A 25,712-nucleotide genomic window follows, 5' to 3' on the forward strand; every position below is an offset into this window, starting at 1 on the left:
TTTGGAGAGTGACGGGAAAGATGTTCCTATTTTTAAAAAAACTAAACCATCGATGGCAATCGTTTTCCACGCATTTTCCACACTTACAAACACACGCACGCACAAGGGTGGTGCGTCAAACGATCATCAAGAAGCGCGTGAGAGGGAGAGAGCGAGAGCGTGTCAAAACGCGATCGTTCGCTTCGCGGAAATTGTCAAAAACGTTCGATTTTTCCGAGCACATCCAGGCATCCCGAAGCGTACGAGGAAACGACCTTAATGGTTGGAAAATTTTGTTACAACGCTAAGGGCACGTTTACCCGGTGCCGCTCGCTGGTGGAATAGTTTCCTTTTCCAACAGTCGCCACCATACCACCCCCCGGCTGATCTTTGGTTGTTGTTGTTGTTATTAGCCCGCAAGTACACACATCTTGATGTTCGATTTTGAATTGTTTCTCCATCCGAGGCCGCCATACAGATTCCGTTGTATCGTACCGAAACGACACATTTTCGACTGATCTCCCAAAAGCGCGGCACGGAGTTCCACGAAAATGAAGATTATTCAACGCGCCCGTTCTTCTGCGTTTGTACGTTTGTGTGTGTGTGTGTGTCTTTTTTGTTGTGCCAAAGGAAAAATAAACCCAATATTCTGGCTTGCCGCGCCGGTCATCTTAAAACTCCGAAATACTGGAGCTTCGATTCGGGCGAAACAATAACGGAAAATTAAATCGCAGCAATAAACTTGAGCGCAAAGACACCAAAATCTCGTCTTCAAACGCACGGGCAGTTTTCTTGCTTCATTATTTTTTAGCGTTTTATGCGTTTTTCCATCATCCCGCCGTGTTTTCCGCGTTTCGTTTGTTTTTTTTTTTTTTTTTCGCTGACGTGCGCGCTTTGTGACCAAAAATACACCATTTTGTAATCACTTGTTTTCGGTTTTCGCCGACCACGCCGAGTGAGTACTGCTGCTGGGGGCGGCTTTCCTTCTGTGATCTGTGCCTCTGTGATCTGAGCGAAACACACACACACACGCCACCGCCACCGCCACAATCCTTTTTTATGATTGTCCCGTGTGCGTTCATCAGTAGCGTTTGCCCGGTTTTCCTTCTCGCCGAGACCCAACCGCGAATGGTTCACATGAAAGTCGGCGGCGACACGGATGCACGACCTGCTGGTTCGATCGATCTTTGCGCGATCGGTTCAACAGCATTTTGTGCCATCCTTTTACGCCAACAAGGGCAAATACGCGGGGGTCAACTTAAAACTCGTTACAATTTAAATGTGGCGGTAGTCTTTCACTACTAAAAGGAACGAAAACTCCCATTAGCAGCAGCAGCAGTGCTGCCACTTGTGCTCGGCAAAAGGGTCGATACATTCAAGCAGGCGTGATAAATCGAACAATGAGTAATCGATTTTAACCAGATGTTTAGGAGAGCTAACTGCTTCGGTTCGGGTGGGCTGTTCTTAGGGCATTTGTTGGGCCGATGACTGTGAGGAAGGGGAATTGGGGATCGGAAACAAACGCGCATGGGCAACACATGATCGATAAGAGAAGAGGTTGTTTCCAAAAGTGTTGCACCTTAGCGATTGTTTAACATTAGAACGAATATTTCATTCCAATTTTTACACAACTTCATTAATTTATATGCAACGTTGATGCTCATAAATCCGACTAATAAGATGCTAATAATGGTAACTTTGTCTTTGTCATTGAAAGAAAATTGGCACATAAGGGAAATAATTTAATCCAGAATTATTGTTGGATTTTTGAGTTTTTAAAATGAAAATATTATATCCAGAATTCCACAAAAATATGTTGTTATAAAAAGGACTACAGAAATCCCAATATTATTGCAGAACATGCCGTACTAATACGATGTTAGACTACATTTGTCAGTCTAAATATTACACCCTTTCCACGACAGCAATTATCCTTCTAAAGCGCGTTCGCACGTAAAAGCACAATAAATCATCAGCCACACAAGGCCTGGAAGGACAAATCGTCCAAACTCTAGTATCCTAGCACGTACACGTGTACTAACCCCTTTTACATCCAATACCTGATACTGATCTTTTCATCTCTCTAACTGTACATGTGTGTTCTTTTCTACTTTCTCGTCCCACAGGTCGATGGTGTTCGAGGCGAGAATGGTCATCGCCATCCGACGCCCGAGTCGATCAGTCCCGGCGTGTCCTGTACTCTTCAGTCTTCCTCGGCAGCCCAGGTAAGTGTGTTTGAAGATTTTGTACCACACCCGGACGGTGTGCTCGATGACAATGATGATAGTGTACTTATCCTACACTCCCACCCACATCATCCCGGAGAAGTATTTGCCTCACACACGCATCCCTTTGCCAAGTTAAGGGAGGTTGGAGGAGGGTGCCTCCGGGCAAAAAACGTGGCCGTAAACGCCTCGTTGCTGTACATGTGCGGTATCTGTCACATACCTTGCTGCAGACGTACGGGCCGGCCTAACCGTGCGGTGTGCACGTGTCCACAATCCGACCGTCCGTTGCTTCTCTGCCAGCAAAGGGATGCCTGTGCCCATCCGGGTCCAGGAAACGTAAAATGAGATCGCTCCACAAAGCAGCGACCGTGCACAATGAAGCGATTGAGACAGAGAGACACCGCACAGAATACGGCGTTTTCCCGCTCGTAGGAGTTTTCCCGGCCCCGAGGGAAGGACCTCCCCACGTACGCTGCAAACGTGGCGTAGTACCTTTTGTTCGTACGGCGGTGTACCGAAGCTTTAGGCACCAACCGGGTGACGGCGGCGCACACTCGTCGTCTGCATCCGTCATCTGCACACGAACGTCTGAAATTGACATGTTACAGCGAGGGTGGTTGAGAAATTACTTACGTATGGTTCACTCCCACTTCTAAGCCACACTCACCGTCGGACCGTCCCGGTCACCACCGCACAATATCCTTTTTCTTTCCCCCATTTTTACGACCGATAATAACCTCTCCAAACAAATCTCCCTCGATATTCGGGAAAAAAAACCGAACCAATTCGCTAAACGGCGATTTCTGTTTTTATTTACCCCTCACGGCATACGGAATGGGCAGTTTTCTTTTTCTGGACCATTTCGGTATTTGCGCTACAAGCACGCGCACACACACACACATACGCTTTAAGAATTGCACACAGAAGGGGTGCATTTAGCGCCGGTCTTAGGGAAGGATTCTTTTACAAATGGCGCTAAAGAGATGGGTGGGTGGGTGTGTGAGCACACCCGAGTACAAAAACCGAAACCCCTTTCTGGCAACTTTTCCCACCAGAGTACACATGTAATAAGTAGCCAGTTTTTTTTTCCATACGGGCACGGCAATTTCGCGCCACGGCTAGGTCCCGTGACCAATCATGATGCCGCGGCTGGGCCGTCAGTTGGCTGTGACTGACAGGATTTCAAAGTCAGGAAGCATTGTTGGTAAGTTTTTGGCAGTCGTTTCTGTGGGGAGGAGGCGGGGGGGGGGGAGGGGGATGAATTGTTCCTGAGCCCGTTCCGGTTCGTGTTTTTCCGTTCTTTTTTTTTGCTGTTGTCGTACAGGAAAAGAGGCCCACCAGCCGGTTTGATGGGTTGGACAAGCTGCGCCTGGTGGTTATGCAAGATGTTGCACGGCGATAGGGAATAAAATCATTACACGGATGATGAGTGCAATAATAATTCAGTGCACGGTGGTGAAGTTGTCATGCCCGCGCGTTGATAGTTTAACGGGGGTGGTGGTGCGTAGGTTTTGATCTATTTTTAGGACAATTAAATTCGTTAAAATCACATCGTTTGGGTATAATTATTACTTTCGAAGCTCCCCATTATCTGATCACTATTATCTAACTTTGGATCATTTAACCAAACCAAACCCAGTGGGATATGTCAACATTATCATAGGCTCATAAATTGGAACCGGAGAACCTTTTTCCCTTTCCTAGGGATTTAACGCGAACCGTTTTGAATACGATCGATAGGCCTCGCAGGTTTCCTGATCGCGATCGCATAAACCAAAAACCAAAAGACAAAAAAACAACAAGCCTCAGAACACAGAACGTGTCCGATGAACATCACAAAATGAGTAGAAATAATCAGATAAAAGCAAGGAAGGGGGAAAAAAAAGATTTAAACACATGCACACACGCACCGAAACCGTGGTAACAAGTGGAATAAAAAACGGATGAACGGCAAGAAAACAACAACAGAGCAACACCACAGCGTAAAGTAAAATAGAACAAAGCGTAAACGACGTAAGGCAAAGAAATCGAACGAAACAAAATGAGTGAAAAATTTCCATCCGACCGATACCGGGGAAAAATGAAAAAAAACTGAAACACTGACGCTGATGAGAGAGATTCATTGGTTATCGTTTATCGTACGTATGCGCGGGCTCGAAAAACGGACCCTGGAAGATTAACCGAGACATTTATTTTGCTTCCCATCCCCCTCCGCTCTGAGGCCGGGCCACCCCTTTGCCTACCTACCTTCCCTCAACCAGGGGAATCGATCGAAATTCTCGCGGAGCGCGTTCGGCGTTTTGATCCAGCTAACCAATACGCTTTTCATGCAGTTATCTGGTTCTCGGTTTTCTTCTGGTTGCCCGCGTTTCGTTCTTACGCCAAAGATATGCAAGCGTGTGTGTGTGTGTGTGTGTGATGCTTCACTACCCATCTCCCATTCTAAAAGTGATCTTCTTTTGCGCGTTCAGCCGTTGTTTTTTTTCCCTTCTCTCCATCCCAAGGAGCGTTCCGAAATGGAGATCAACTTTGATCCATCTCTTGATTTGAATACATATTTGTTTGAACACTTTCCCAGCCCGCTTGTTGAAAGGAGTACTCTAGGGACGAGAACTGGGCATCCATTCCCGTGTACCTCCATCTCTTACCCCTCACAAGTCTTCGCCAGCCCAGCCCTCAAACCGGTGTGCATTCCATTGTACGCCATGAAATGGTGGAAGCTAAAGATGAAGGCGAAGAATATTACAAATCATTTTATTAGGGACGAAGAGACACGGGCGGGACAGGCCCCAACCGTCGGCGAACGGACCGCGGGGAAAAGACATTCTTGGTTTGGATTCGATTTTTGAGGCAGGTTTCAATTTTCTGTCCAGCATCGGCCCAGGGTAGAGAGATTTGTAAGACGACGCGCGACGACTGCGCGCTGGATTAACGCAGCTTCGGCCATAGGTGCGCAGTGCAGGGAATCGAAGAAGCAAACCAACCGCGGGCATATCTGTGCCCGAGCATCGTCGTGGATGCTCTGTAGCTCCGTACCATTGGGACGATACCATCAATTTGTGGCCCCGATCGGGAGCTGCGAAGGATCTTGCTCTGTCCTGTGTGTGACACACACCCCACGTGTGTGTGCTCTGGCGATATTCTGAAATGTATTTAATATATTTGACAGACAGACGACGCTTAAGCGGTTGCGCGTACAGGTTTCTCGCTTCCTCCGTTATTTCGTTATTTTGAATTCTCTCAACCAAATCCAAAGCGATTGTTTGGGATCCCTCGCATTTTGAGTCTTGCTGAGGTTCTTTTTGGTTGTTGTTGCTGCTGCTGCAGACTTCTTTCTTGCTTGCTTTGGGGTTTATACTGGGGCAGAAACGGGGTGGTCAGCTTCTTTACATTCTGTCAAACGTGTAGGTGAGTACCACCACCACCACCATCACCGCAAGAACCGGCCAGAAACCGGCCAAAAAACCGTGAGACGAAAGTTGAGAAACCAAAAGCGTCCCAAAAGGTTTTTTTTTTGTTGTGTGGCAGCAAAGAAACAGAAAAAAAACACCCTCCATGTGGCTACCCACGATATCAGGCGAGTCTTCAGAGGCTTCAGACTACAAGACAAGAAGAATGAAACCAACATCAGCAGCAGCAAATACAACAGTGCGGGGATTGTGGAATAAAATAAAGTCAGTTTTTGACGAAACAATTCACAAAAATGGGATGAGAAATCAAAAAAGCACCCAACCGTGACCGCACTCGGCCCGTGATGAGATGATTGAATCGCGTTTAAATTTGAATAAATGAAGCGAACGCACTAGAGGGGTGGGGGAGGGGTTTGATGGAATGTGAGGTAAAAGATGTTCGGAGCTCCGCTTGAAAACCGGACCCATCTAAGCTGAAGCTCGGACAAAGTGAAGCAAGCGGACCAACCGACCGGATTGCAGGATAAAAAGGAAACATTATGCTGCCCAAGGCTAGCTCGATCCAACCTCGGGACCAAGTCCAAGATTTACCATAAACTGAACTTTGAGTTGTTTTTTTTTTTTGTTTTTTTTTTTTTTTGGCTTCTACATTACTGGTTGTAGGATTCTTGGGATTTAAGTAACGTTCGGCATTAGAAGAAAAAAAAAACAAGCAGCTAAAGGTTTTTTAAATTAAATATCGGCGACTTGACGTTGGAGCGCCGACTGTTCTTCACCTTCAACATTAAATCACTAACAGCAATCGATCGATCTTTTCCTCCTTTTTTTTTTTCTTTGGAGCGTTGCAAAACATTGGCAAAAACATGTCCTGTCCAGAAGTCTTCTTCATTGTAATGATTTTTTTCGTGCCTTTTCAAATCTTCTAGCTATATAAATCTAATTCCAATTATGAGTGAATAGTTGGGAATCGTTCCCCCCCCCCCCCTCCTCTTCGATCAATAGCTAAACATTTCACGAAGGAGATTACACTTTAATTTGCATAACTCCTTCAAATCAAAAATATGTTCACTGATCACCGTTTAAAAGGAATTATCTAATCATCCGACCAGGCCTTCTCAGGCCTGGGGTTTTTTTTCGCCAACAACCTTCTTTGGCAAAATATTTACGAACCGGGCGAGTAAATTCCTCCGATTCCGACACTAATTTTCGTCCTCAAACGCCAGACGCCACCAGGGCAGGGGTTGGGTTGGCGTTCAACCATTTGTGGATGGAATAAATTTAAAAGATAAATTTAAGCTGATTTGCAGCGTCGAAATGCATTTACAGTGTTCTCGCCATATAGTCCCAACAGGCCGCACCGGTGCATCGCCCGGTGCAATCGAAGTTTGAAATTCGATCGGCACAAAATACGGGACCCACCGACTCGCCCGCCATGCTTATCAACCGAAACGTCACATTAATAACACCGACAGTCCGAGAGGACATACTTGTTACGACAGCGGGCGAATTAGGCAGGAAGCAACAGCAGGGAAAAACAGAACCAAAACGGTTCCAAAGACACAATCTACACAATAACATACCGCGAGTGCGAGTGCGAGTTTTGCATTTAAGCGACCGATTTTGGGCATCGGACGCGATCAGAAAGCAATATGTTAAAATATATGCGTTTGATTCACGTTTCACGGTTGATTATCGCAGCGGGATGGAGAGGGAAGTTAGTCTGCGTGGCAAATTCCCACCGTTCGATCACCCCATTAACTTGCCATGTCCGATAAAACTCCAGCGTCTTGAGTGTCCCAGGTCTCACACTACATCGCCACAGCAAGCGCCTCTCCTCCGGGCGCCAGAGCGGTCCAACAGTTTGCAAAAAGAAAAGAAACGTTGAAGCAAAAGACGTATGAGAAAACGTTTCAAAATCCTCATACGCCCAAACATCCCCATTTCTTGGGCCCGTATGGGAGAGTCCTAGCTGACTAATGGTGATGGGGCGCTTTTACTGTTCGGTGCCCAGGCCTGGTGTAAATTGAAATGAAACAAATTACATCCAAAATGAGTCCCGGTGTGCCCTTTTCTTCTAGATCAGGGTGAATAAGCTACGCTACGAAAGATGTCTACACACGGGGAGAATGATTTTTTTTTTTTACTATTATTCGCAACTTGTTCAGGAAGAAACGCTAGGGCTTTGGTGCGAGCTGTAGCTTTCAGTCCTTAACTCGCCGCCCGAGACTGTCAAATTCGCACCATTACTGGCTGATGCGTATTAAAAGCATCACGTCCTCGCTTGGTGCTTACTCCACTTCGCTTTGCACTTCCCAGTCCCAATCATTGCAGACGCCTTCACCAGCCAGCAGCGAATGCCCATAAACATAAGTTTCATAGTTGATAATCTTTATATCACTCAGCCAGCACTAACCATCTCCGTCATGGCTTCCGTTTTCATGGGAATTGTTGAACATTTTTTTTTCGTGCTTTCTTCCAACAAAAAACACTCTTAGTTCTTAGCCCCCAGCTAGTTTTTGAGCAAGAGAGGCTTCTCTTCTCGTTGCAAATGCTGCAAATACGCAGGAAAGTGTACAGCATATTTAACACATTTTATTGGCTGATTTTCCACACGCCTGTCCGTGTTCGTGAGATACCGGAGCAAAAACAATAATCGCTTCTCTTTTTCCCTTTCACATTAACAATGATTCGTTTTACTTAAATTTTGGTCTATTTTCTTCCTTTCTTTCATTTTCAGGTGATGCCAGCAATACGAGCATCGGCAGCGGCGAGGGTACCGGCGAGGAGGACGACGATACGAGCGGCAAGAAAAACCAAAAGAAGCGGGGGATCTTCCCGAAGGTGGCCACGAACATTCTGCGGGCGTGGCTGTTCCAGCACCTAACGGTAAGCGCTAAGATGCCGTCGAACCGTGCGTTGCGTCTTGTGTTCGCTATTTTTTTTCTTTTCTATCTTGCCTTCTCTGTAAAACGCAGAGGGAAAGCAGCAAGGCATAGTTACAGGATGGTACAATTTAGATCGTTGTCTATTGCTGGGGCTTTACCTTAACACTGCAATTTCCCATTTGCTTTGCATTGCCGAGCGAAGGAGCGAGAGGTCATGGAGCCTTTTGTACTCTCGATGGCCCATTACGGGCCGAGTTGCTGTAATTGAAGCATCTCGATAACGACCAGCTTCTTGGCGGATAATCGATACCCGCCTTCCAAAGTTTTACCAGAGGGGCAGCAGCCTGTTATCTGCCCCAGCACTGTTTGATACGCCGTGTCGACTAGTTAGAGAAGGTGCGAGATAGATGTACTTTTTATGCATTTTACAAACTGATATAAATGATTCCATCCGCCGGGACTAGGATTACAATTGAGATCGGCTATTCAAAGCTGTGTAAGTGGTTTTTATGTGTACTTTACGAGCGAAAAGACATGGCAATTGGGAGGAAAAAACATCAGTTCTGTAACAGGTCAAATAATTGTTGTAAGAGATTGATAAACAAGAATTGAAACGGTGCTCTAGGAGGCATTAGTTATATTTATGATGAAACAATGTCAATAATACAGTTCCTGGGAAAAGACAGAGAGGAAGGCGAAAGTTTCTGAAAAATTGTCCTTTCATTAAGTCATAACTGACGATATTGGTCATAAATTACTACTATTAGCATCGCCAACCTTCACCCCTCAACACCCAGGTGATGTCATACGAAGGCGACATGGGAATGTTACTGAAGATTTTTTGGAAGTATCCTGGGACACAGTTTTTGATAGACACACTGTTTTACTTTTATTTTGTTTTAAGGAAAATGAGCAATTAATTTTCTAAGTCGGTTTTTTTCTAGTCAGTAGCTACGACGTAATAAAATTATTGAGTTTCTGCGTAACTCTGCAGATCTACTGCAGAAACCATAATCCATCCAAACAATATTTGGTTTGATCTACTGCAGAAAACATCCAAATAAAATTTGGAGAGCTCATTATGCGCTTAATTTTGAGACATTCTATTAAAGCTCAGGAATTTAGTCAAGATATTGGCATTTTTCGGTCAGAATAGAGTCAGATTCATTCTTTTTAGAGAATTTTGAAGGCTCTGATGTACATTAATCCAGTAATGACTGAAAACAGTATGATTCAATTTGATAAAGAGTGGAAAACATACAGAAAAAGATTCCAGTTTTAGCTGAAAATGTTCATCTTCGTCGGTCCGGTCCGGTGGTATAGGCGACAGCGGAGCCGGTCTTCATACGGCAGGACCAGGGTTCAAATCACATCCGGACCGTCCCCCGGTAGTGACGACTGACTAACCAACTACGTGGTATCGGCAGTCTTAGTAAGCCATTTATATGGCCGGGCATAACCTTAGAGATCGATAAGCCAAGAAGAAGAAGTTCATCTCCATTCTGAAAAGTGACCAGAATTGGCTTTAAACATATATTTTTATCCCAAAAATACTGTAACAAAAAAGGTTCTATAACTGATGTGGTCGTTGCGTCATTCTAGACACAGATGCATGTACAACTCATTACCACAGTACTAAAATACTTTTTCCCAAAAAAATGCTGCATTAGCAACGTATTTTGCGGACAACCTACAGTTATTTCAAAATGGATGGTAACTTTGAATTCCATCCAAATAGAGATAAAACTTATTTCTAAACTATTGTATTTCATGTTCCTTCCTTTCCGTCCTCCAAAAATTCCGAACTGCAAATGGCAAACAGTGCTTCTCCCGAATCGAATTTTACTACGCTTTCCAGGCAGCAAAACCCCCTTGGAAAAGCATCGTCTAGCATCCTTTTCTTGCGCCCTCCGATATATCGAACGTCTCGTTCGCATCCTATCGTTCAAGTGATGTGTTTCAATTTCTCTGATGCGTTTCGTCCCGCTCGGCTCTCGCACGGTGACAGTTATAAATGTACTCGGAATTGACCCGTGACAATCTTCGCTCGAGAAACGCAGCCCTGCCCGGCAAGTAGCTACCGGGGTAGATGCTGCATTCATTGCGCTCCCGGGCCAAGCGGTACTGCCAAAGGATACGCGCAATCGACACTTGAAAAACATTTCGCTAATGCCAAGTTAGGAAAAGGAAGGCAGGAAGAAAGTTTTCCGTCCAACAAAGAACTCCACTCTCGTCTAGAGCCAATCGATCAATCGATTCGACGCAAAGGGGTGGAATAGATTACGCCACCATCAACGATACACCCGATTGCCAGACCCCTAACACGCTGTGCGGGGAGTTGCTTGTGTCACACCAACCGACGGAAGTAAGGGTTCTCTTACTGACTCACACACGCATTACGCATAGCAAAAGCAGATGGATTATTCGTCCCAATCAAATGCACACGCACGTATACAGAAATCTCCTATGCGAATTCTAGAAGCATGCAATGATGGGTTCTATCGAACTGACCTCAGCGCATCTTACTCTCGAAAGCTCTAGTTACGCAAACGAAAATGATCGGATGCCAACAGAACGTACTAGGCGAAGAATGAAAAGGAACATCAAAAATCCACATACCCGAACAAATAATACACGGCACGGATGGCTTCTCGAAGAAATGCCTGTCACCCCCTGGCATCTCACCAGGGGCAGCAGTTTTAGTACTTGTGCCAAGCCCCGAACCAACTATCCGAGGCAGCAAATATGAAATGCAATAATGCAAATTTATTCCAACAGCACATCATCTAGGCATTTGTTCACACTTTGCTTCGGTAATAGGACTTTGACGGGTGTTTTGTTTTCGTCCAAATGCCCGGGACCTCCGATGTGTCTACCCGCTCGAAGGGGGGGGGGGGGGGGGGTGTGGGCAAGAAAATAGACCCTGTTTGCTAATTAAATCGTTCGGTATGCCAAGTAGTGTTGTTGCTGATGTTGTCTTGTCTTGTTTCCTTGTTTTTTTGTTGTGCTGTTGGTTTACTTTTCCATTCTTGTTCTACCTACTTCCACCGGTGCTTCACTGTTAAATAAATCATTTGCCTCATAACTTAAGAGTCGTAAAAGTGTAATAAATTTCATCCACTTCCACGCGATCCACTTCGATCGCCCGGCAACGTCTGACGGTGGCACAGACAAGCTGATCGCTTCGCAACCGGCCGATCGATGGATGTCATCCAAAAAAAAAAAAAAAATGTGTTGCCGGCTGTGGCACGAATGATCGATATCGTATTTGTATGTTATATATTCATATGCCTTTTTTTTACGAATATCGGTTCCGGTTTGAGCACATTTTCACGATCACACCGAAAGGGTGGGAATTAAAACAAAGGCGAAGAATGGGCGCGAGGCGTACACCACATGCTGCCATGATCGTTCGTTTATGATCGTAAACATCATCTCCTTAGGGCGAAAAATTACCTCCCTCAAGCACACACACACACACACGCTTTTTTTTACTCATTTTCTCTATCAAGATATGCTTTTTTTTAGTTGTTTTTTATTCAACTCCCCTACCAAAGTTCCTGGCGTTCCCTCCTGACGAGGCCGATGATCGGTTTTATTGCATTTTCATTGCCGGAACGATCGATCGATTTGACGACCAACGGGGTGTTTTTATTTGTCTCTCTCTCTTCCTCTTTCGCCCTGCACGCTTCTCTCTTCCTCTTAGTTCCTTCCGCCGTTTGGAACCTAATTTTTACTACTTTACATTAAATTGAAACATTTGACATTAATCCAACGATCGGTTCTCGCGCCGCGTAGATCTTAACGCCGTTCCGGCCCGAGTGAAATGGAAATTGCCAAGGGCGGGAGGTTAGTTTTGCTTTTCCTCGTCCAAAACCATTGTGCAGTGAGGCGAACAGTACAATGACTCACACATAAATACGATTGATCGTTCGATTCGATCGATCACTTCCCGCTACACCTTGCACCGGGGGAGCCAAGCGTTGAAACGCCATTCATCCGCGTCCACACGGCGAAGCAAATGGTGCGCGCAGTGCGCATGCAATTGTCCTTCTGCAATTCGCATGCATACTCATGGTAAATGCATTATGCCCGGTTCCACCCTCTTGTTTACCTTTTTTTCCCTTTTAACCTCACGGGCGCAGGGTTGATTTGTTGTTGCACAGAAAACGGCAGAAGACAAAGAGCACAAACCGGCAACGAACGGCTGAACTAAAAGCTGTATACTTGATGCACACGCCAACGCCACCCATCGCACTCACTTGCCCCCCCCCCCCCCCCCCCCGCGGGTCCTCCTATCTTCCACCGAAAGCACATTAAAAAGAAGTTGCACTGCGATGCGTTGCTGCGTACAGAGCAGCGTTCAAGTTGCAAGTTCATTTTTGCATCATCAGAGCGCGCAGCGAAAAGGATACAAAAAGAAGGGAAACAATCACCAATCGACTAATAGTCGTAGTAATACGGTACTCGCGCCTCCCCCTCCCGACGAGGTGGACCTTCATTCCCCACCCTCCCCTTTCCCCCACAAACACCCTAAGGTAAAACCCTCGGCCCCTGGGGATGAAGGATGGCCTCGAAGGTCTTCGACGGGTGCTGCCATCGAGAAGAACCGTGTACCGGATTAAAATACAAACGGCTCGGTTCACCGAAAGGCATCGGGGCCGCCGCTGCTGCTGCTGATCCGGTTGCAGCAAAAAAAGGGAAATAAAACAAAAACTCCACAAACACAGAGAGAGGGAGGGACACCTTTTCCCTCTTACCAGCGGACACTATCCCCGTTGGGCACGTCCCGAGCGAAGATGCAGCCTTTTTTCTTATGCATTCCCCGCCACGGAATATCAATGACCGGCGTTCGAGAACACCGAGAAACGGTGTCTTTCGAACGTTCGCGTTCCACCGAGACCCTGTGTACGCTGGGGCTTCGCTCAAAAAACAAAAAAAAACAAAAAAAAAAGGCAAACACAGGGGCAGAAAATCCGCAAAGAAGCCCCCGCTGGAATCGCGCGCTCGAATATGGACTGATTTAAGAGCATTTTTCGTATTTTATATGCATATACATGGGCAATAATTTGCATTACATAAATATAAATGTCTAAAAATATTTGTCAGTCCGTATTGACATTCACGTGGAAGGATAAGATAATTTTTCCCCTTTGCCGTCTCCTCAACCTTCCTCTCTCGCTCTCTCTCTCTCTCTCTCCGATTTGTCTTCCTCCAGGCTGGAGGGTAACTGAATGGGAAGGGCGAAAAATTTGCCATTCGCGATTGTCGCACTCCCGGATCTTCTTTCGCGGGACGATCGTGACGGGGGCCGCGCTGATGCACACGGTGCACACACGCCGGACAAGTCTCCGTGAACGTGGACGTGTACATGTTTTTTTTGTTTTTTTTTCGGGAGGGAGGAGTTGTTTCTACATGTTAATGCCGATGCCACACCGGGTCAGGTTGCGCCGGTAAAGTACGTAGGTTGGTCGGCATGTTCGGCCCGACGCTGGCCGGCACAGTCCTTGTAGTTAGTAACCCTGAACAAAAATGTTCAACACCGGTACACAGCTGCACGAATGTGCAACACTGCGTGTAACAAACGGGATCGCAGAGATTGTGTACACTATTTTGGATATTATTAATTGATCCATCAAAATGAAGCTGGATGGTTTGAAGGGTTGGAAAGCGTTGGTTTAAAATTTATTTAAATTATTTGTTATGCAAATAAGGTGGGCATAATACAGCTAGTAGTGGTTCATGAAAAAACTCATCCTGGAAATTATCGGCTAGTTAAAAAACAGGTCCTTCTAAAGGGTTGTAGGCATTACCTCCAAAAAATCTAGGTTTTTCTCAAGAATTTCACTAAAACTTTATCCCTCATTTAAGTGACGCTTATGTAGCTTGGTTCTTTTGGTAACTATCTGGCTTGTCATGTTCTCAACCATCCATCCAACTGTCTAGTTTGCTGTCAAGGAGCTGATCCTTAACGCTAAGAATTGGCATTACTACGACTATGCCTACAGGACCCTCCGTAGGTCTTAATCGAGCTTCAAAACCTGTTTTGTTTCCTAAAATCTAAAGTTCTTTATTTTATCTTTCTATTTTTCAAATCTCCAGGATTTAAAGTCTCATTTTCAAACTTCTATAAAACCTCAGATCTCTATACGGAGGGCATGATCCAGTCGGTTGACATTCCCCCACCTCATATTTTTACGTTAATCATGCTCCTTAGACGAACATAAGTCATTTGGTGCTCTATACAAATTTCAAATCTACCGTTGCTAAAAAAAATTCTGAACGCTTTGATCGAACTACCAACGATTCGAAGCGAGTTTACAGCAGTAATGAAACAACCAAGCTGCACATAATCATGTTCAAAATGTGCGATAAGCTTTCAAAAATGTGTATAAAGTTCTATAATCATTGGTAAACACAAATTATCGAAAACACAAGCACTTCCCAACGATGTTTAGCACACAAATTCTCCGACACAACGCTATCAACAATAAGAGCAAACGACTAAATAAGACTTTACTCGTGCCGTGCCACTAAAACGCCAATACGCCAATCTCCCTAATCGAGCTCTCAGATTTTAATTAACAAACAATTCAAAAGAGATCAGCCCTCAGTGCCGAAATAGGGGGCTCGCGCTATGTTTTGCGGTTCCAGCACGCATATGCTAGACATATCCTATGTCCCGTCTAATCGGGAAGGGTCGCACCAAAAGTGGCACTTGAATGCTGTTGTTTGTTGGTTGCTGGCAAAAACATACTTTGCATTGCTATATAAACACACTACACGATTTCTTAACAGAGAACTGATTTCGTTTTTGTTTTTCTTTTTCTCCCTTTTATTTTTCTCTCTCTCTCTCTCTTTCTTCTCGGCAGCATCCCTACCCATCGGAGGACCAGAAAAAGCAGCTAGCACAAGACACGGGGCTGACGATATTGCAAGTTAATAACTGGTAAGTGTTTTTTCCCCATTCGGAACACGGGTTTTCCACAGAGCACTCCGCGCGGCCGACCCCCCCCCCCCCTCCGCGCATGGCAACAATTCGTTGGAAAACCTTCCTCTCAAGGGTCTTTGCTTGTGGGCGATGCGAATCGTTGCTACTCTGCTAACCCCTTTTTTCGTGCGAAGCCCTTCTGTTGGCTGTTGGCTGATCGTGCTGGTATTGAAGCACCGTCCTAAATCCCTGAGCGAACATCTCACCCCAACGGGGGAAAGGCGTTTTGCAGCTCTATTTAGGCAGTAAAGGGAAAAATTAAAGGAATAAAGGGCAAATCCTTTCGTTCGGCATGGTGAAGGTGCCAGGCAAATTTGTTGTTTACCCACAAAACACACACGCACATGTCAGTTCAAAGGGATAAACCTGGTACACGTGAGCTCACCTGCACCCAACATATGCGAAGTTTTGCGATTGATTCCTACCGGGCTGGGGAGTCTAAAGGCTTCACAAAACAATACGCAGCATTATGGAGGGTGTAATTGTTCAATTGTTAAAATCGTTCGCTATTCATATACTTCTTCTTAATGTCACTTTTCACAAAGCTGAGGACGAGTGTGTGCGTTGATTAGTACAATCTAGCCTTTACTTGAGCAGAACCATCACCCTAACCAGAGTATGTCAGACCTGGCGAATACGAAGCGGGCGTGAAGCAATTGACTGGAACAATATGCTGCGTTCAGCATACAAATTCCTTTTTTTAACGCTTTTGCAAGAGCTAATTTAATTGAGGGTAAGACCCATGCTGTATCTGTGACACTTACTGTGACGTTCTTCAGTAAGATTTTTTACCATCAGAGCTTTTAAAACCAGGAATTTTGGTTGGATTCAATAGTATCTTCGTAGCTTCCGAAGACAATCCGACTAAGTGATATCGAAAAGTCTAGCAGGTCCTTGAGATGACCGGCACGACCATGTAAGACGTTAAACCAAGAAGAAACACCATTTAAGTGTAGTTCTAAAGGAAGCCTTGGCTAAGTTTTTTCTTCAAAGAATGTTGAATATTTAAATTGAACGTTGGAATCAACCAAAGGTGTTCTTTTCTTGCTGTTAATTCCAAGTTGAATCTCTTTTCATCCTAAAACCGCATAATGCCCCCGTATATCCTTGCGTTTCTGTTAAATAAATCCCCCATATTAGTAAGCTTATGGATATCCGTGAAAGAAAACATCCGTTTGCGCACATCACATTAGTTTCTAATAGTTTGTCCTACTGTGCCTAACTCCTTCCTGTCCTGCCGGGACACACAAAAGAAAAAGGCACCATTTATTTTGCTATGCCATGTCCCATCGAATTGGGAACCAATCATTTCCCCCCATCAAAGCACACATCCACACACGACGATGACCCTCCGATATATTGCTGCAAAGGCTTGTCTGCTGTCGTCCTTTACTGGGTCATTTCAAATTCATACCAAATTCTCGTTACTTTCTTTCGGATTTCTTTCACTCTATTTTACTCTGTCCCCGTGTGTGTGTCAAACCCATGTATGTATGCATACGTGTGTCACCCTTCGATGCGGATGAAGAAGCAATTTTCATGTTTAACTTACGACGCTGCACAAACAAATATCTAAACAAAAATGAATTCCGCACCCCCGGAGCGTACCCTGCCAGTTCTGGACGTTTCCCTCGCTGCTGGTCAATCCCAATTGCCCACACCACAGTCGGGAAAAGCGAACAAGTACAGCAGCGGTGGTACGGTCGTAGGGAAATGAAAGTAAGCCGGGAAACGAACGCTTCGCCAGCTCTCCGGTAAAGCCACGCGTGAGGAGCGCGGGATGCCAAACCAAACTTCTACAGTCACTAGATGAGGTGATTTATTATTGTTTAATTTCCATAAATCAAATAAACTGTGCAATCCAATCCCGGAATCGCATCCCGGTGCCGTCGCGTGGGTTTTTCGCTGGGGGAAAATGCCCTTTTTGCTTCGGTTCCACCGCCAGTCCCCGGACTCCGATATCCGGGCGCACAGGGGTTTTTGGCAGCACGTTCCGTGCTGCTGATCTGCCACCCGATAGGAACGCCACCATCGCCCTGCCAACCGTTAAGATGTGTAATTCGGGAATGGAATTCTTTCCGAAATGCGGACGCCTTTTCCTAAAATCCTCAGACCAGAATTCAGGCCTCCCCAACACTCTTCGCCACGTTTTTTTTTCTTCTTCTTCTTCTCTCCGCCACCAGCGAGAGAAGGAAGTAATCTCTTTTTTGGGAAATTTTTGGGTTGGAAATTACAGATTCTTATCAGTACGTACGCCCGCTTTTCCCTTTTTTCCAACCAACGCACCCCCCCATCCACCACACCACGCCTGTCGTTTTCTGGTCGGAAACGAAACCAGCAGTAGGAGGAGAAGAAAAAAACAAACCCTCCCCGTTAACTGACGGATACGGTCGAAAAGAGCGAGTCGATCTTGCAAGCCACCGCAGAAAGCCCGGACGACCCTACCACCACTACTACCCAAAAACACACAGTGTGTCACACGGCTTTTTCCCTTTTGAATGTTTTATCACCTCGCGCGAGCGCTCGCAACCCACCAACACCACCACCACCACCACCACCCCCTTGTGTCAGTTGTTGTTGTTGTCATTGGGCCAGGGCGGAAAAACACGACGCGATATCCTTCATCCCGGTTCGGTTCAACTCTAATCATTTCACTTCACTTGATTAATGTGTTTGTTCCATTTTCTCGGAAAAACTCGCAACCCACCGATGTTTTCCCGGGGTCGTACATTTGAGACCGGTTGGGGGGGGTTTCGTCTGTCTTATCCTTTATCAGAAACGTTGCCGCTGTAGATGTAGTCGTTGTTTTCTCTGTTGTTCTATGTGTTCGCTGCCCCGCGACCTGACTACGCTCATCCTCTCTCACCGTTCCGCTTTCTTTTATCCGCAGGTTTATCAACGCGAGGCGCAGAATAGTGCAACCCATGATAGATCAGTCCAACCGAGCAGGTTAGTATCCGCAGCCGTATGGCCCGGGAGGCGTCGTATCGTCTCGCTCGCATCGTGTACAAGGCGAGCGAGCGCACGCGTTTGTCCTTATCCGCTGTAGCGTAGCTAATGGTTGTTAATGTGTATTGTATTTACGTTTGTATTGCGAAGTAGCGCAATTTTATCTTGCAAAAGCCTTAGCACTCCTTTTCCCTCCTCCTCCGTATTTTCCCCGCAACCATCACTACTTTCTCTTTACTCTAGAGTGTAGATTACAATAATCGCAAGAAAGCTACATTTATTTGTAACACACCAGCAAAACCATACAAACTTCATCAGCAATGAAGACTCTCTTCGCGTGAAAAGCGAACAATTATTTATGTGTAACGTAGAAGTACACTTTCCCGACATGATAAAGGGCCAGCCGAGAGGAAAATCATTCTAAATTCAAATTTTAAATAGCTTACATATCTCCGAGGCGTTCTCTAATTTCTGCCATACATCACAAGCAATCCAAAGTACAGTAAGTGCTTCCGTTTCGTTCATTTATCAATGCCTTATCGTTGTGCGCAATGAAACGGATAAAACGATCTCGGAAGGATCACTGTCAAAGGGATAGGACGCTACACAGTCGCTTCCCAATCGACACACTTTTAATTTACGAGCTGCAAGAACTCCCAAAAAAAAAAAAAAAAAACTTGTCGCGGAGATTGTCGTTATCTGTTGGAGAAACTCCTTTTTTACGCTTTCAGACAATCGTTCATTCAAAAACCTTGCCAAATAATCCACACAGGCAGGTTGGATTGCTATCGCCCGTTCCACCTTGAACCAGGATGGCGCTCGCGGATGGGACCTTAATTACCGAGACCCGGGGCGAGACATTTCCATTATTCATGAAGTCTGAACCACGGAATGGATCGTCCCGGAACCGGAGGGTTGAGGTTAATAATGTGAAATGGAAAATCTATCTCCCACACGCCCCGGCACATTCGCGGCAAGTCTAAATTAGTGCCGACAATGAGCCTTGCTCGACGATGAAGTTGGTCGCACAGCGAACGCACATTTCCATCAATGCCTGGTGGTGTGGTGTCCTTGCTGAACGGTTTTTTCGATGTCTTTATTTTGTAGTTAAAGATGGTAGCTTCACAGTGATCTACTCCATCAAAAAGAAGGAAAGTGCGAATAGGTTTTGGATATTTTAAAACACTTTTTTCTCCTCAGATCGTTAAGTATACGAACAAACTGAGTTTGAGGAACGTAAAAATTCAACGTTCGGTAGAAAGTTGTTTGTTGAAGAGCTATAATAGCAATCATTCTCATCTAGGGACTAAAATTGATGTATATGAACTAGTGGTCTGTGATGAGCAAATGTGCTTTGAGACGCTTGAATTCAGCAACCGAGAAAATTCGTTTGAATTCTGAAATAATAATTCACTACTCTTAGCCCTGAGTTTTTTATGGTTTTTTTATTATTCCAAATGAAGATCATCACCTTCGAAGTAATCTCCTTGCAATGCACCTCTTCCACTTCTTCTTCCACTCCTCGAAGCAAGTGGAAAACGTGGATGCTGGGTTGTCCTACAGTTCCGCCGACGCTGCGGCTTCTATCTTCTCGATTGTGTCAAAACGGTGTCCCCGAAGTGGCCGTTTTAGCTTGTTGAACAGCCAGAAGCCAGGCTGGTGTCAAATCTGGCGAATACAGCGGATGCGGAATGATTTGGTTCCCAGTTGTTGCGAAAATCTCCCTCAAAATGACGGCACCAGGCGAGACTTCACCCGCTTCAACCCAAAAACATCTTTCAAAATGGTTGACCGAGGCTTTGGAAATCCCAACACTTTCCGTAAGGTCTCTCCTTGATTTGAACGACGTGGGCGTCGTCGGTCGAGGTGGATGGTCTCCCCGGACGGCCCTCGTCTTCGACCTGCTCACGGCCATTCTTGAAATCACTGTATCATTTGTACACATTTTTCTTCGACATAGATTCTTCCCCGAAGGCTTTTTGTAACATCCACAATGTTTCCGCAGCGTTTATTTCATTGTGCAAACAAAATTTGATACATGCGCGCTGCTCCACAAACTTGGACATGGTCAGTATGCACAAAAACACTTGGCGCAGCTCCGAAAACAAATTGTCACTCCTGGCCGGGTTGATGTTGTGACTTGAAACGTGGCAGAACTGTCAAAAAAAAATACATATTGACAAACGAAAAATAAAAACAAGGGGCGCTTCTATCGGCGCGCTAAATTTGACATCTAATGTCACCTTATTTTTCGGACATAGTAGTACACTCTACCTGACAAGACACACTACTAACAACTACTAGCACCTAACAAGCAGTTTCCCCTTTTTGCAACTCACCCCCCCCCCCCCCCCTCTAGTTAATTCCGGTACTTGTTGAAGTTAACTGAACGCTCGTTCTTTTTCTTCTTCTTCTTCTTCTTTTCTTTTTGGTTTGACCAGTATATTCTCCGATTTCAGTGTACACACATCCGGGCCCATCGGCCGGCTATCCGGACGCGATGAGCTACATGATGGACGGACAGGCGCAAATGATGCACCGAGCACCGGGCGATCCAGCTTTCCACCAGGGCTACCACTATCCACCGGCCGAGTACTATCCGCACCATCTGTAAGGTGGAAGCCGGACGGTTTCGGCTGTTGGGCGAACCTTACGATCATCCCGATGAAGGCATCATAACGGTGCCCATCAACCATCAACTCAACCACCAACCACCACACCCAGAGACACCCTTCAAGCCAGCAAGCTCAACGTTACGGTCGAAAGAACCACACTCGATCGGACCGTACAGGAGGCGCAAATGCAAAGGTAAGTAGCGCGTATTCCATCACACCAAGCTCCTTTTGGAAACTAATGATCTTGTTTACTAATTCTTGTAGGGCTAAAACGATGCATTTATGGCATACCCGTGAGGAAAGGAAACTTCCCACTACCACACAATCATCCACCCACCCACCCAAACATGAAGCCGACAAAAAAAAGGACATCTCGAACGCCCACCGCCGCCCAGGGTATGAAGCATAGATGAATGTACAGAGAAGGGGCACCAGCAGTGTGTGGTGTTGGATCGTGACGTGCAGTAGGTTGACGTTGACCATCAACATCAACGCAAAACGTGGCCATTTGAAGTAACCAAAAAAAAAAAAAAAGAAAGCGTTTAAAAGAAAAATAATAACGAGAGAAGCAACGTTGGAAAACGTGTACACCTGCGCCTGCAGCACATACACATCGCTATACAGCCTGCAGCTGTGACAAGATGTGACCAGTGGCAGCAACACACCATGTGTGTACGATCTCATTTCGCTGTGGGATGGACAGGAGCGCAAGGAACGATGACGACCGGGACGCGAAGGAACAGACAGGCAGCATCGTGTGCACCTTCATGATGGTTCTCGCTTGCATGCGAAGCGAGGTATCTTTTTTAAAGCTCATCCAAACATCACCATCATCATCACACACCAGCAACATCTTTGACCCGTGTACTCAAAGTGCCAACCGTTTGCTTGTTCCGAATTTCCGTCATCAAAGGCGCGCCCAAAGTTCCCCGGGGGAAAGATTTCCTACCAAACCTGCTGTCCCTGGTATCCCCGGTAGCCGAAACTGTTAGCACTAGGTAATGCTGCTGCTATTACTACTTGCTTACCCGTGTGCTGTGTGCTTACGTAAAAGCGATATTTAATTTGTACTACCATTAGACGAAACAATTGTGTTAGCATTATTGTAAAAAAAAGGAAACGAATGAAAAAAAAAACAAAAACACTCGGTGCGAGCGAGAGAAAGGAAAAGTGATGCAGGGTTAAACACGGTTTAAGTAAAGTAATACCGGTAAAACACAAATAACACAACAAACAGAAGAACAAAACAACGCATGTGATTGAACAGTAAAGCGATACGGATTATCGGTATAAAAAAAAGAAGGTGTTTAGGTAATATACTGCGAGCATGTAGCGCCAGGAAGCTAAGCAACTACTCAACAACAACAACAACAACTAGGAAAAGAGGAAAAAGTGTGAATATCGAACAGGATAACGTAAGAGAAGTGAACGGAATGTATTTAGTCTCTTTGTGTCGGGTGAACAAAAAGCAACCAAGCGTGTGTAAATAGCAATCCTACGCCTAAAGTTGGCATCTAGAAATTAATTAACCACACGAAACACATGATGAGAACACAACACAAACATACACACTAACGGAGGACATTTTTCAACGGAAAGCCCGGATGTTACCAAATCGTAAGGGTAGTGTACAACACACACACACATTTGCTGGTGTTGTAAAAGGGGTTGTGTGCTCAGTGCTTACTACTACTGCAGCACGATCACTCGTAGCTGCCTGTGCCCGAAGGATCGTAAGTATCTCACGCACACCGTGACGCGCTGCTTTTTTGACGGCAAAGGAACCGAAAGATGGCGGATGTGTTGTACATGATTGCTACCACATAATCAACATTGCACATCAAGCTAATTAAAAGCAAAAATTCTAATTTTGTTTTATCTGGCAAAAGGTATTTAATTTTTTTTTTCGAAAGACACAAAAAAGCAATAAACCAAACTGTGTAGCAAAGTGGGGTTTTTTTTTCTCAAAAGCAGGGAAAGCACTATAAACACAGAATTAAATATGGTGTGAAAATAAATTATGTTATTGATCACACACACACAAAAAAATACACAAACACTACAGTAGAAAAAAAAAGAAAAGCGAAAAAAGCCGGACAAGATGGAAAATAGGCCGGTATGTACATTAGGCAAGGATTGGAAGATCGGGTTGAAAACTACAACCCAGAGAGAAAGAGGAAGAGGAAGAGAGACATCAACGAATTTAATTAAAGATAAAAAAAAGATACACACAACACATGTACACAAAATCACACACAAACATCATGTAAAACGCGAGACACGAGATTATGAATGGTATCCTTTCGTTAACGTTTAGATAGATAAGGAAGAGCGCAGAGATGAGATGAGGAAAAGGAAGGAGTGGTATGTAAGTACGATTTATATTAAATTCAAGCGAAAACGCGTGATGCGGAACAATCGAACGCAAGATGAGGTGGGAAAGAGGATTGTCGGTAACAAAACAAAAAAAAAGCAAACAAGAAAAATGCACAAGAATGGTGAAAAAAAGAGAAAATTCGAGGGCTGGATGAAATGATGTACAAGTGAACAAAACAAGTTGTCATGTTAGTAGTTATTTTTGCATTAGTTTCACATGTTTCATGCATTCACACAAACACACAGCCAATTCTTTTCTACAATTGTGCAAGAGCTCAAACAGCATTTAGTTTACTAACGAAGCTTTCAAATCTCAGCAAACGTTTATTTGTTTTTTTTTCTTGTACCACACAAAATGGCCGTTTTTGGTACACAGCTAGAAAATGGCGCCCTTTGTAAATTGAAGGATAGCGACCAACACAAGAACAAACAAACGTGCGTAATATAATAGTTTAAAAATACAGTAATATACACCACACTCACACACACACATTAGCTGATACATGTGTACATCAGCAGCAAAATGGCGGGGCTTTCATTTCCAACAAAGCAAGAGTGCCCCAAACATCCCGAACGCCACCGGCCACTACCACCAATCTTGTTTCTTCTTCATCTCGCGCATCCCGCATTTTAGAGTATAGGTTTTTTTTAGCTGTAAAAATAGAAATGCCGTTGCTACTGTTTATTTTTTTCTTTTCTGTGTAATGTAATGTTTGTAATGTGTAATAATTGCTTAAGGCCAACCAAACACACCACAGGCAAAGTTTTAGTTAGTAGCGATTATCATTATTATTATTATTATAATTATGAAAATTATTAATTATTAATATTATTACTAATTGCTACCGGTAAATACTTCCTTTTTTTAGTTTCAATTTGTCGTTAGTTTTCCACATAATCCGGAATAGATTGTTTTTTTTTATTTCTTTCTTTTTCCAACAGTTTAATCTCGTTTCCTTTTCGCCGTCTTCTATCCCCACATTGTTACCTTTTTTTTCCACACATCTCAATTATAATCCAATGTTTTACGGAGTGAATGTTGTGTGTGTGTGAAATAGCGAATGTACTATGTACAATGTTGTTCAATATTTTCAAATGCAGTTCAAGCTGTTCATTAGAAGTGTCACTAACGTGGAAAAGCGTACTTCAAATGAACCGCAGCACCGAATGAATACAACGATATGAAAAAAAAAACACACACACACACAAACACACTCCCAAAATCATGTTCTTTTGCTTCAGACTGTGTTGTAAAAAAGGGTCAAGTTTTGTGCTGTAAATATAGTAACCGGAATTGGTGGGAAAACTTGAACGAAATAGAACAAAAAAAAAGCGTGCAAACAAACAAGCACGCACTAAAGAAGGTAAACAAGTTGGGCTGAAGCAGGATGAATTGTAGCAAAAAAAAAACTCGTGTAGATGAAAGCAGGGTTAAGCGAAAACAAATACGCTAGTAAGTAAATGATTATGCCGAAGAAGAAAAGATGAACAGCAAACAAAACAAAAAGAAACCATACATAAGAAGGAAACAGGACGAGTAAGCAAAAGAAAGCTATATCGAACATTTAAAAAAAAAACGCTGAAATAAAAGAGAAAACCTTTCAAACATTATGTTTTTTTTTTTTTTGTTGCTTAGCATTGTCCTTTTTGTTTGTTTTACTTTGTTTTACTTTATGTTTAGTGTTCGGTTGTAATTTTTGTAAGTATTTCCCTATTTTTCTATTATTTTTATATTTCAGCATTACGGTTTATGACCGCATTTGTCCATTGCTTTTTCTTCTATTATGTTCTTTTATTTTCCGTACATTGTTTGTGACTTGTTGTTCACTTATTACGCTATTATGTATTTTGTCTTATCTTATTACGCTATTATGTATTGGTTAACTATATTTTTTTATTCAGCTTAACGATGATTTAACGCACTTTTAAAGAATGCTATCGTACCAAGCAGAAACACACGAGGATAGGTGGCACTGTGATGATCGTTTAAGAAACAGTTCAAATACGTACGTAATATTGATCGACCATATTGATCAACAGAGGGTAAAAAAAAACACGCCACACAAAAGCAGAAACATGAAACAGGTTTATTGAGTATACGGCAGAGATCGTATTACTGTTTACTACAAAATTCTTTCTATAAGTGTGTTTGCATGACTTTCAAGTCGAACAGTTTAGCCTATTGCATTTATCGCACCAAGTTTGAAATGAATCGATGATTCTTTTACTTTTGTTTTATCATTTTCACATCCTTAACGATGGATTTATTGGTTAGCAAA

The 25,712-nt window shown here is 44.2% G+C and overlaps 2 protein-coding genes across 2 annotated transcripts in view; both read left to right on the forward strand.

Annotated features, from left to right (window-relative positions):
• The window catches only part of LOC126558244 (isocitrate dehydrogenase [NAD] subunit gamma, mitochondrial), a 517,410-nt gene that overhangs the window by 439,204 nt on the left and 52,494 nt on the right, over positions 1-25,712 (forward strand). The gene's annotated exons all lie outside the window — the stretch shown is intronic.
• Positions 1,856-21,087, forward strand: LOC126567027 (homeobox protein homothorax-like). The gene is made up of 6 exons (XM_050223312.1): positions 1,856-1,871; positions 2,106-2,204; positions 8,355-8,503; positions 15,375-15,451; positions 18,384-18,442; positions 20,884-21,087. Exons 1-6 carry the CDS (start codon positions 1,856-1,858, stop codon positions 21,054-21,056), a joined length of 573 nt encoding a protein of 190 aa, XP_050079269.1. The 3' UTR covers positions 21,057-21,087.

Source organism: Anopheles maculipalpis, chromosome 2RL (genome assembly GCF_943734695.1).
Source record: "Anopheles maculipalpis chromosome 2RL, idAnoMacuDA_375_x, whole genome shotgun sequence".
Taxonomy (NCBI): domain Eukaryota; kingdom Metazoa; phylum Arthropoda; class Insecta; order Diptera; family Culicidae; genus Anopheles; species Anopheles maculipalpis.

Bases quoted from the DNA above. Each gene is read 5' to 3' on its own strand.
- LOC126567027 (XM_050223312.1), top strand. The intron at 2,205-8,354 runs GTAAGTGTGTTT...TTTCATTTTCAG, and splicing joins AGTCTTCCTCGGCAGCCCAG to GTGATGCCAGCAATACGAGC. The intron at 18,443-20,883 runs GTTAGTATCCGC...TGGTTTGACCAG, and splicing joins AGATCAGTCCAACCGAGCAG to TATATTCTCCGATTTCAGTG.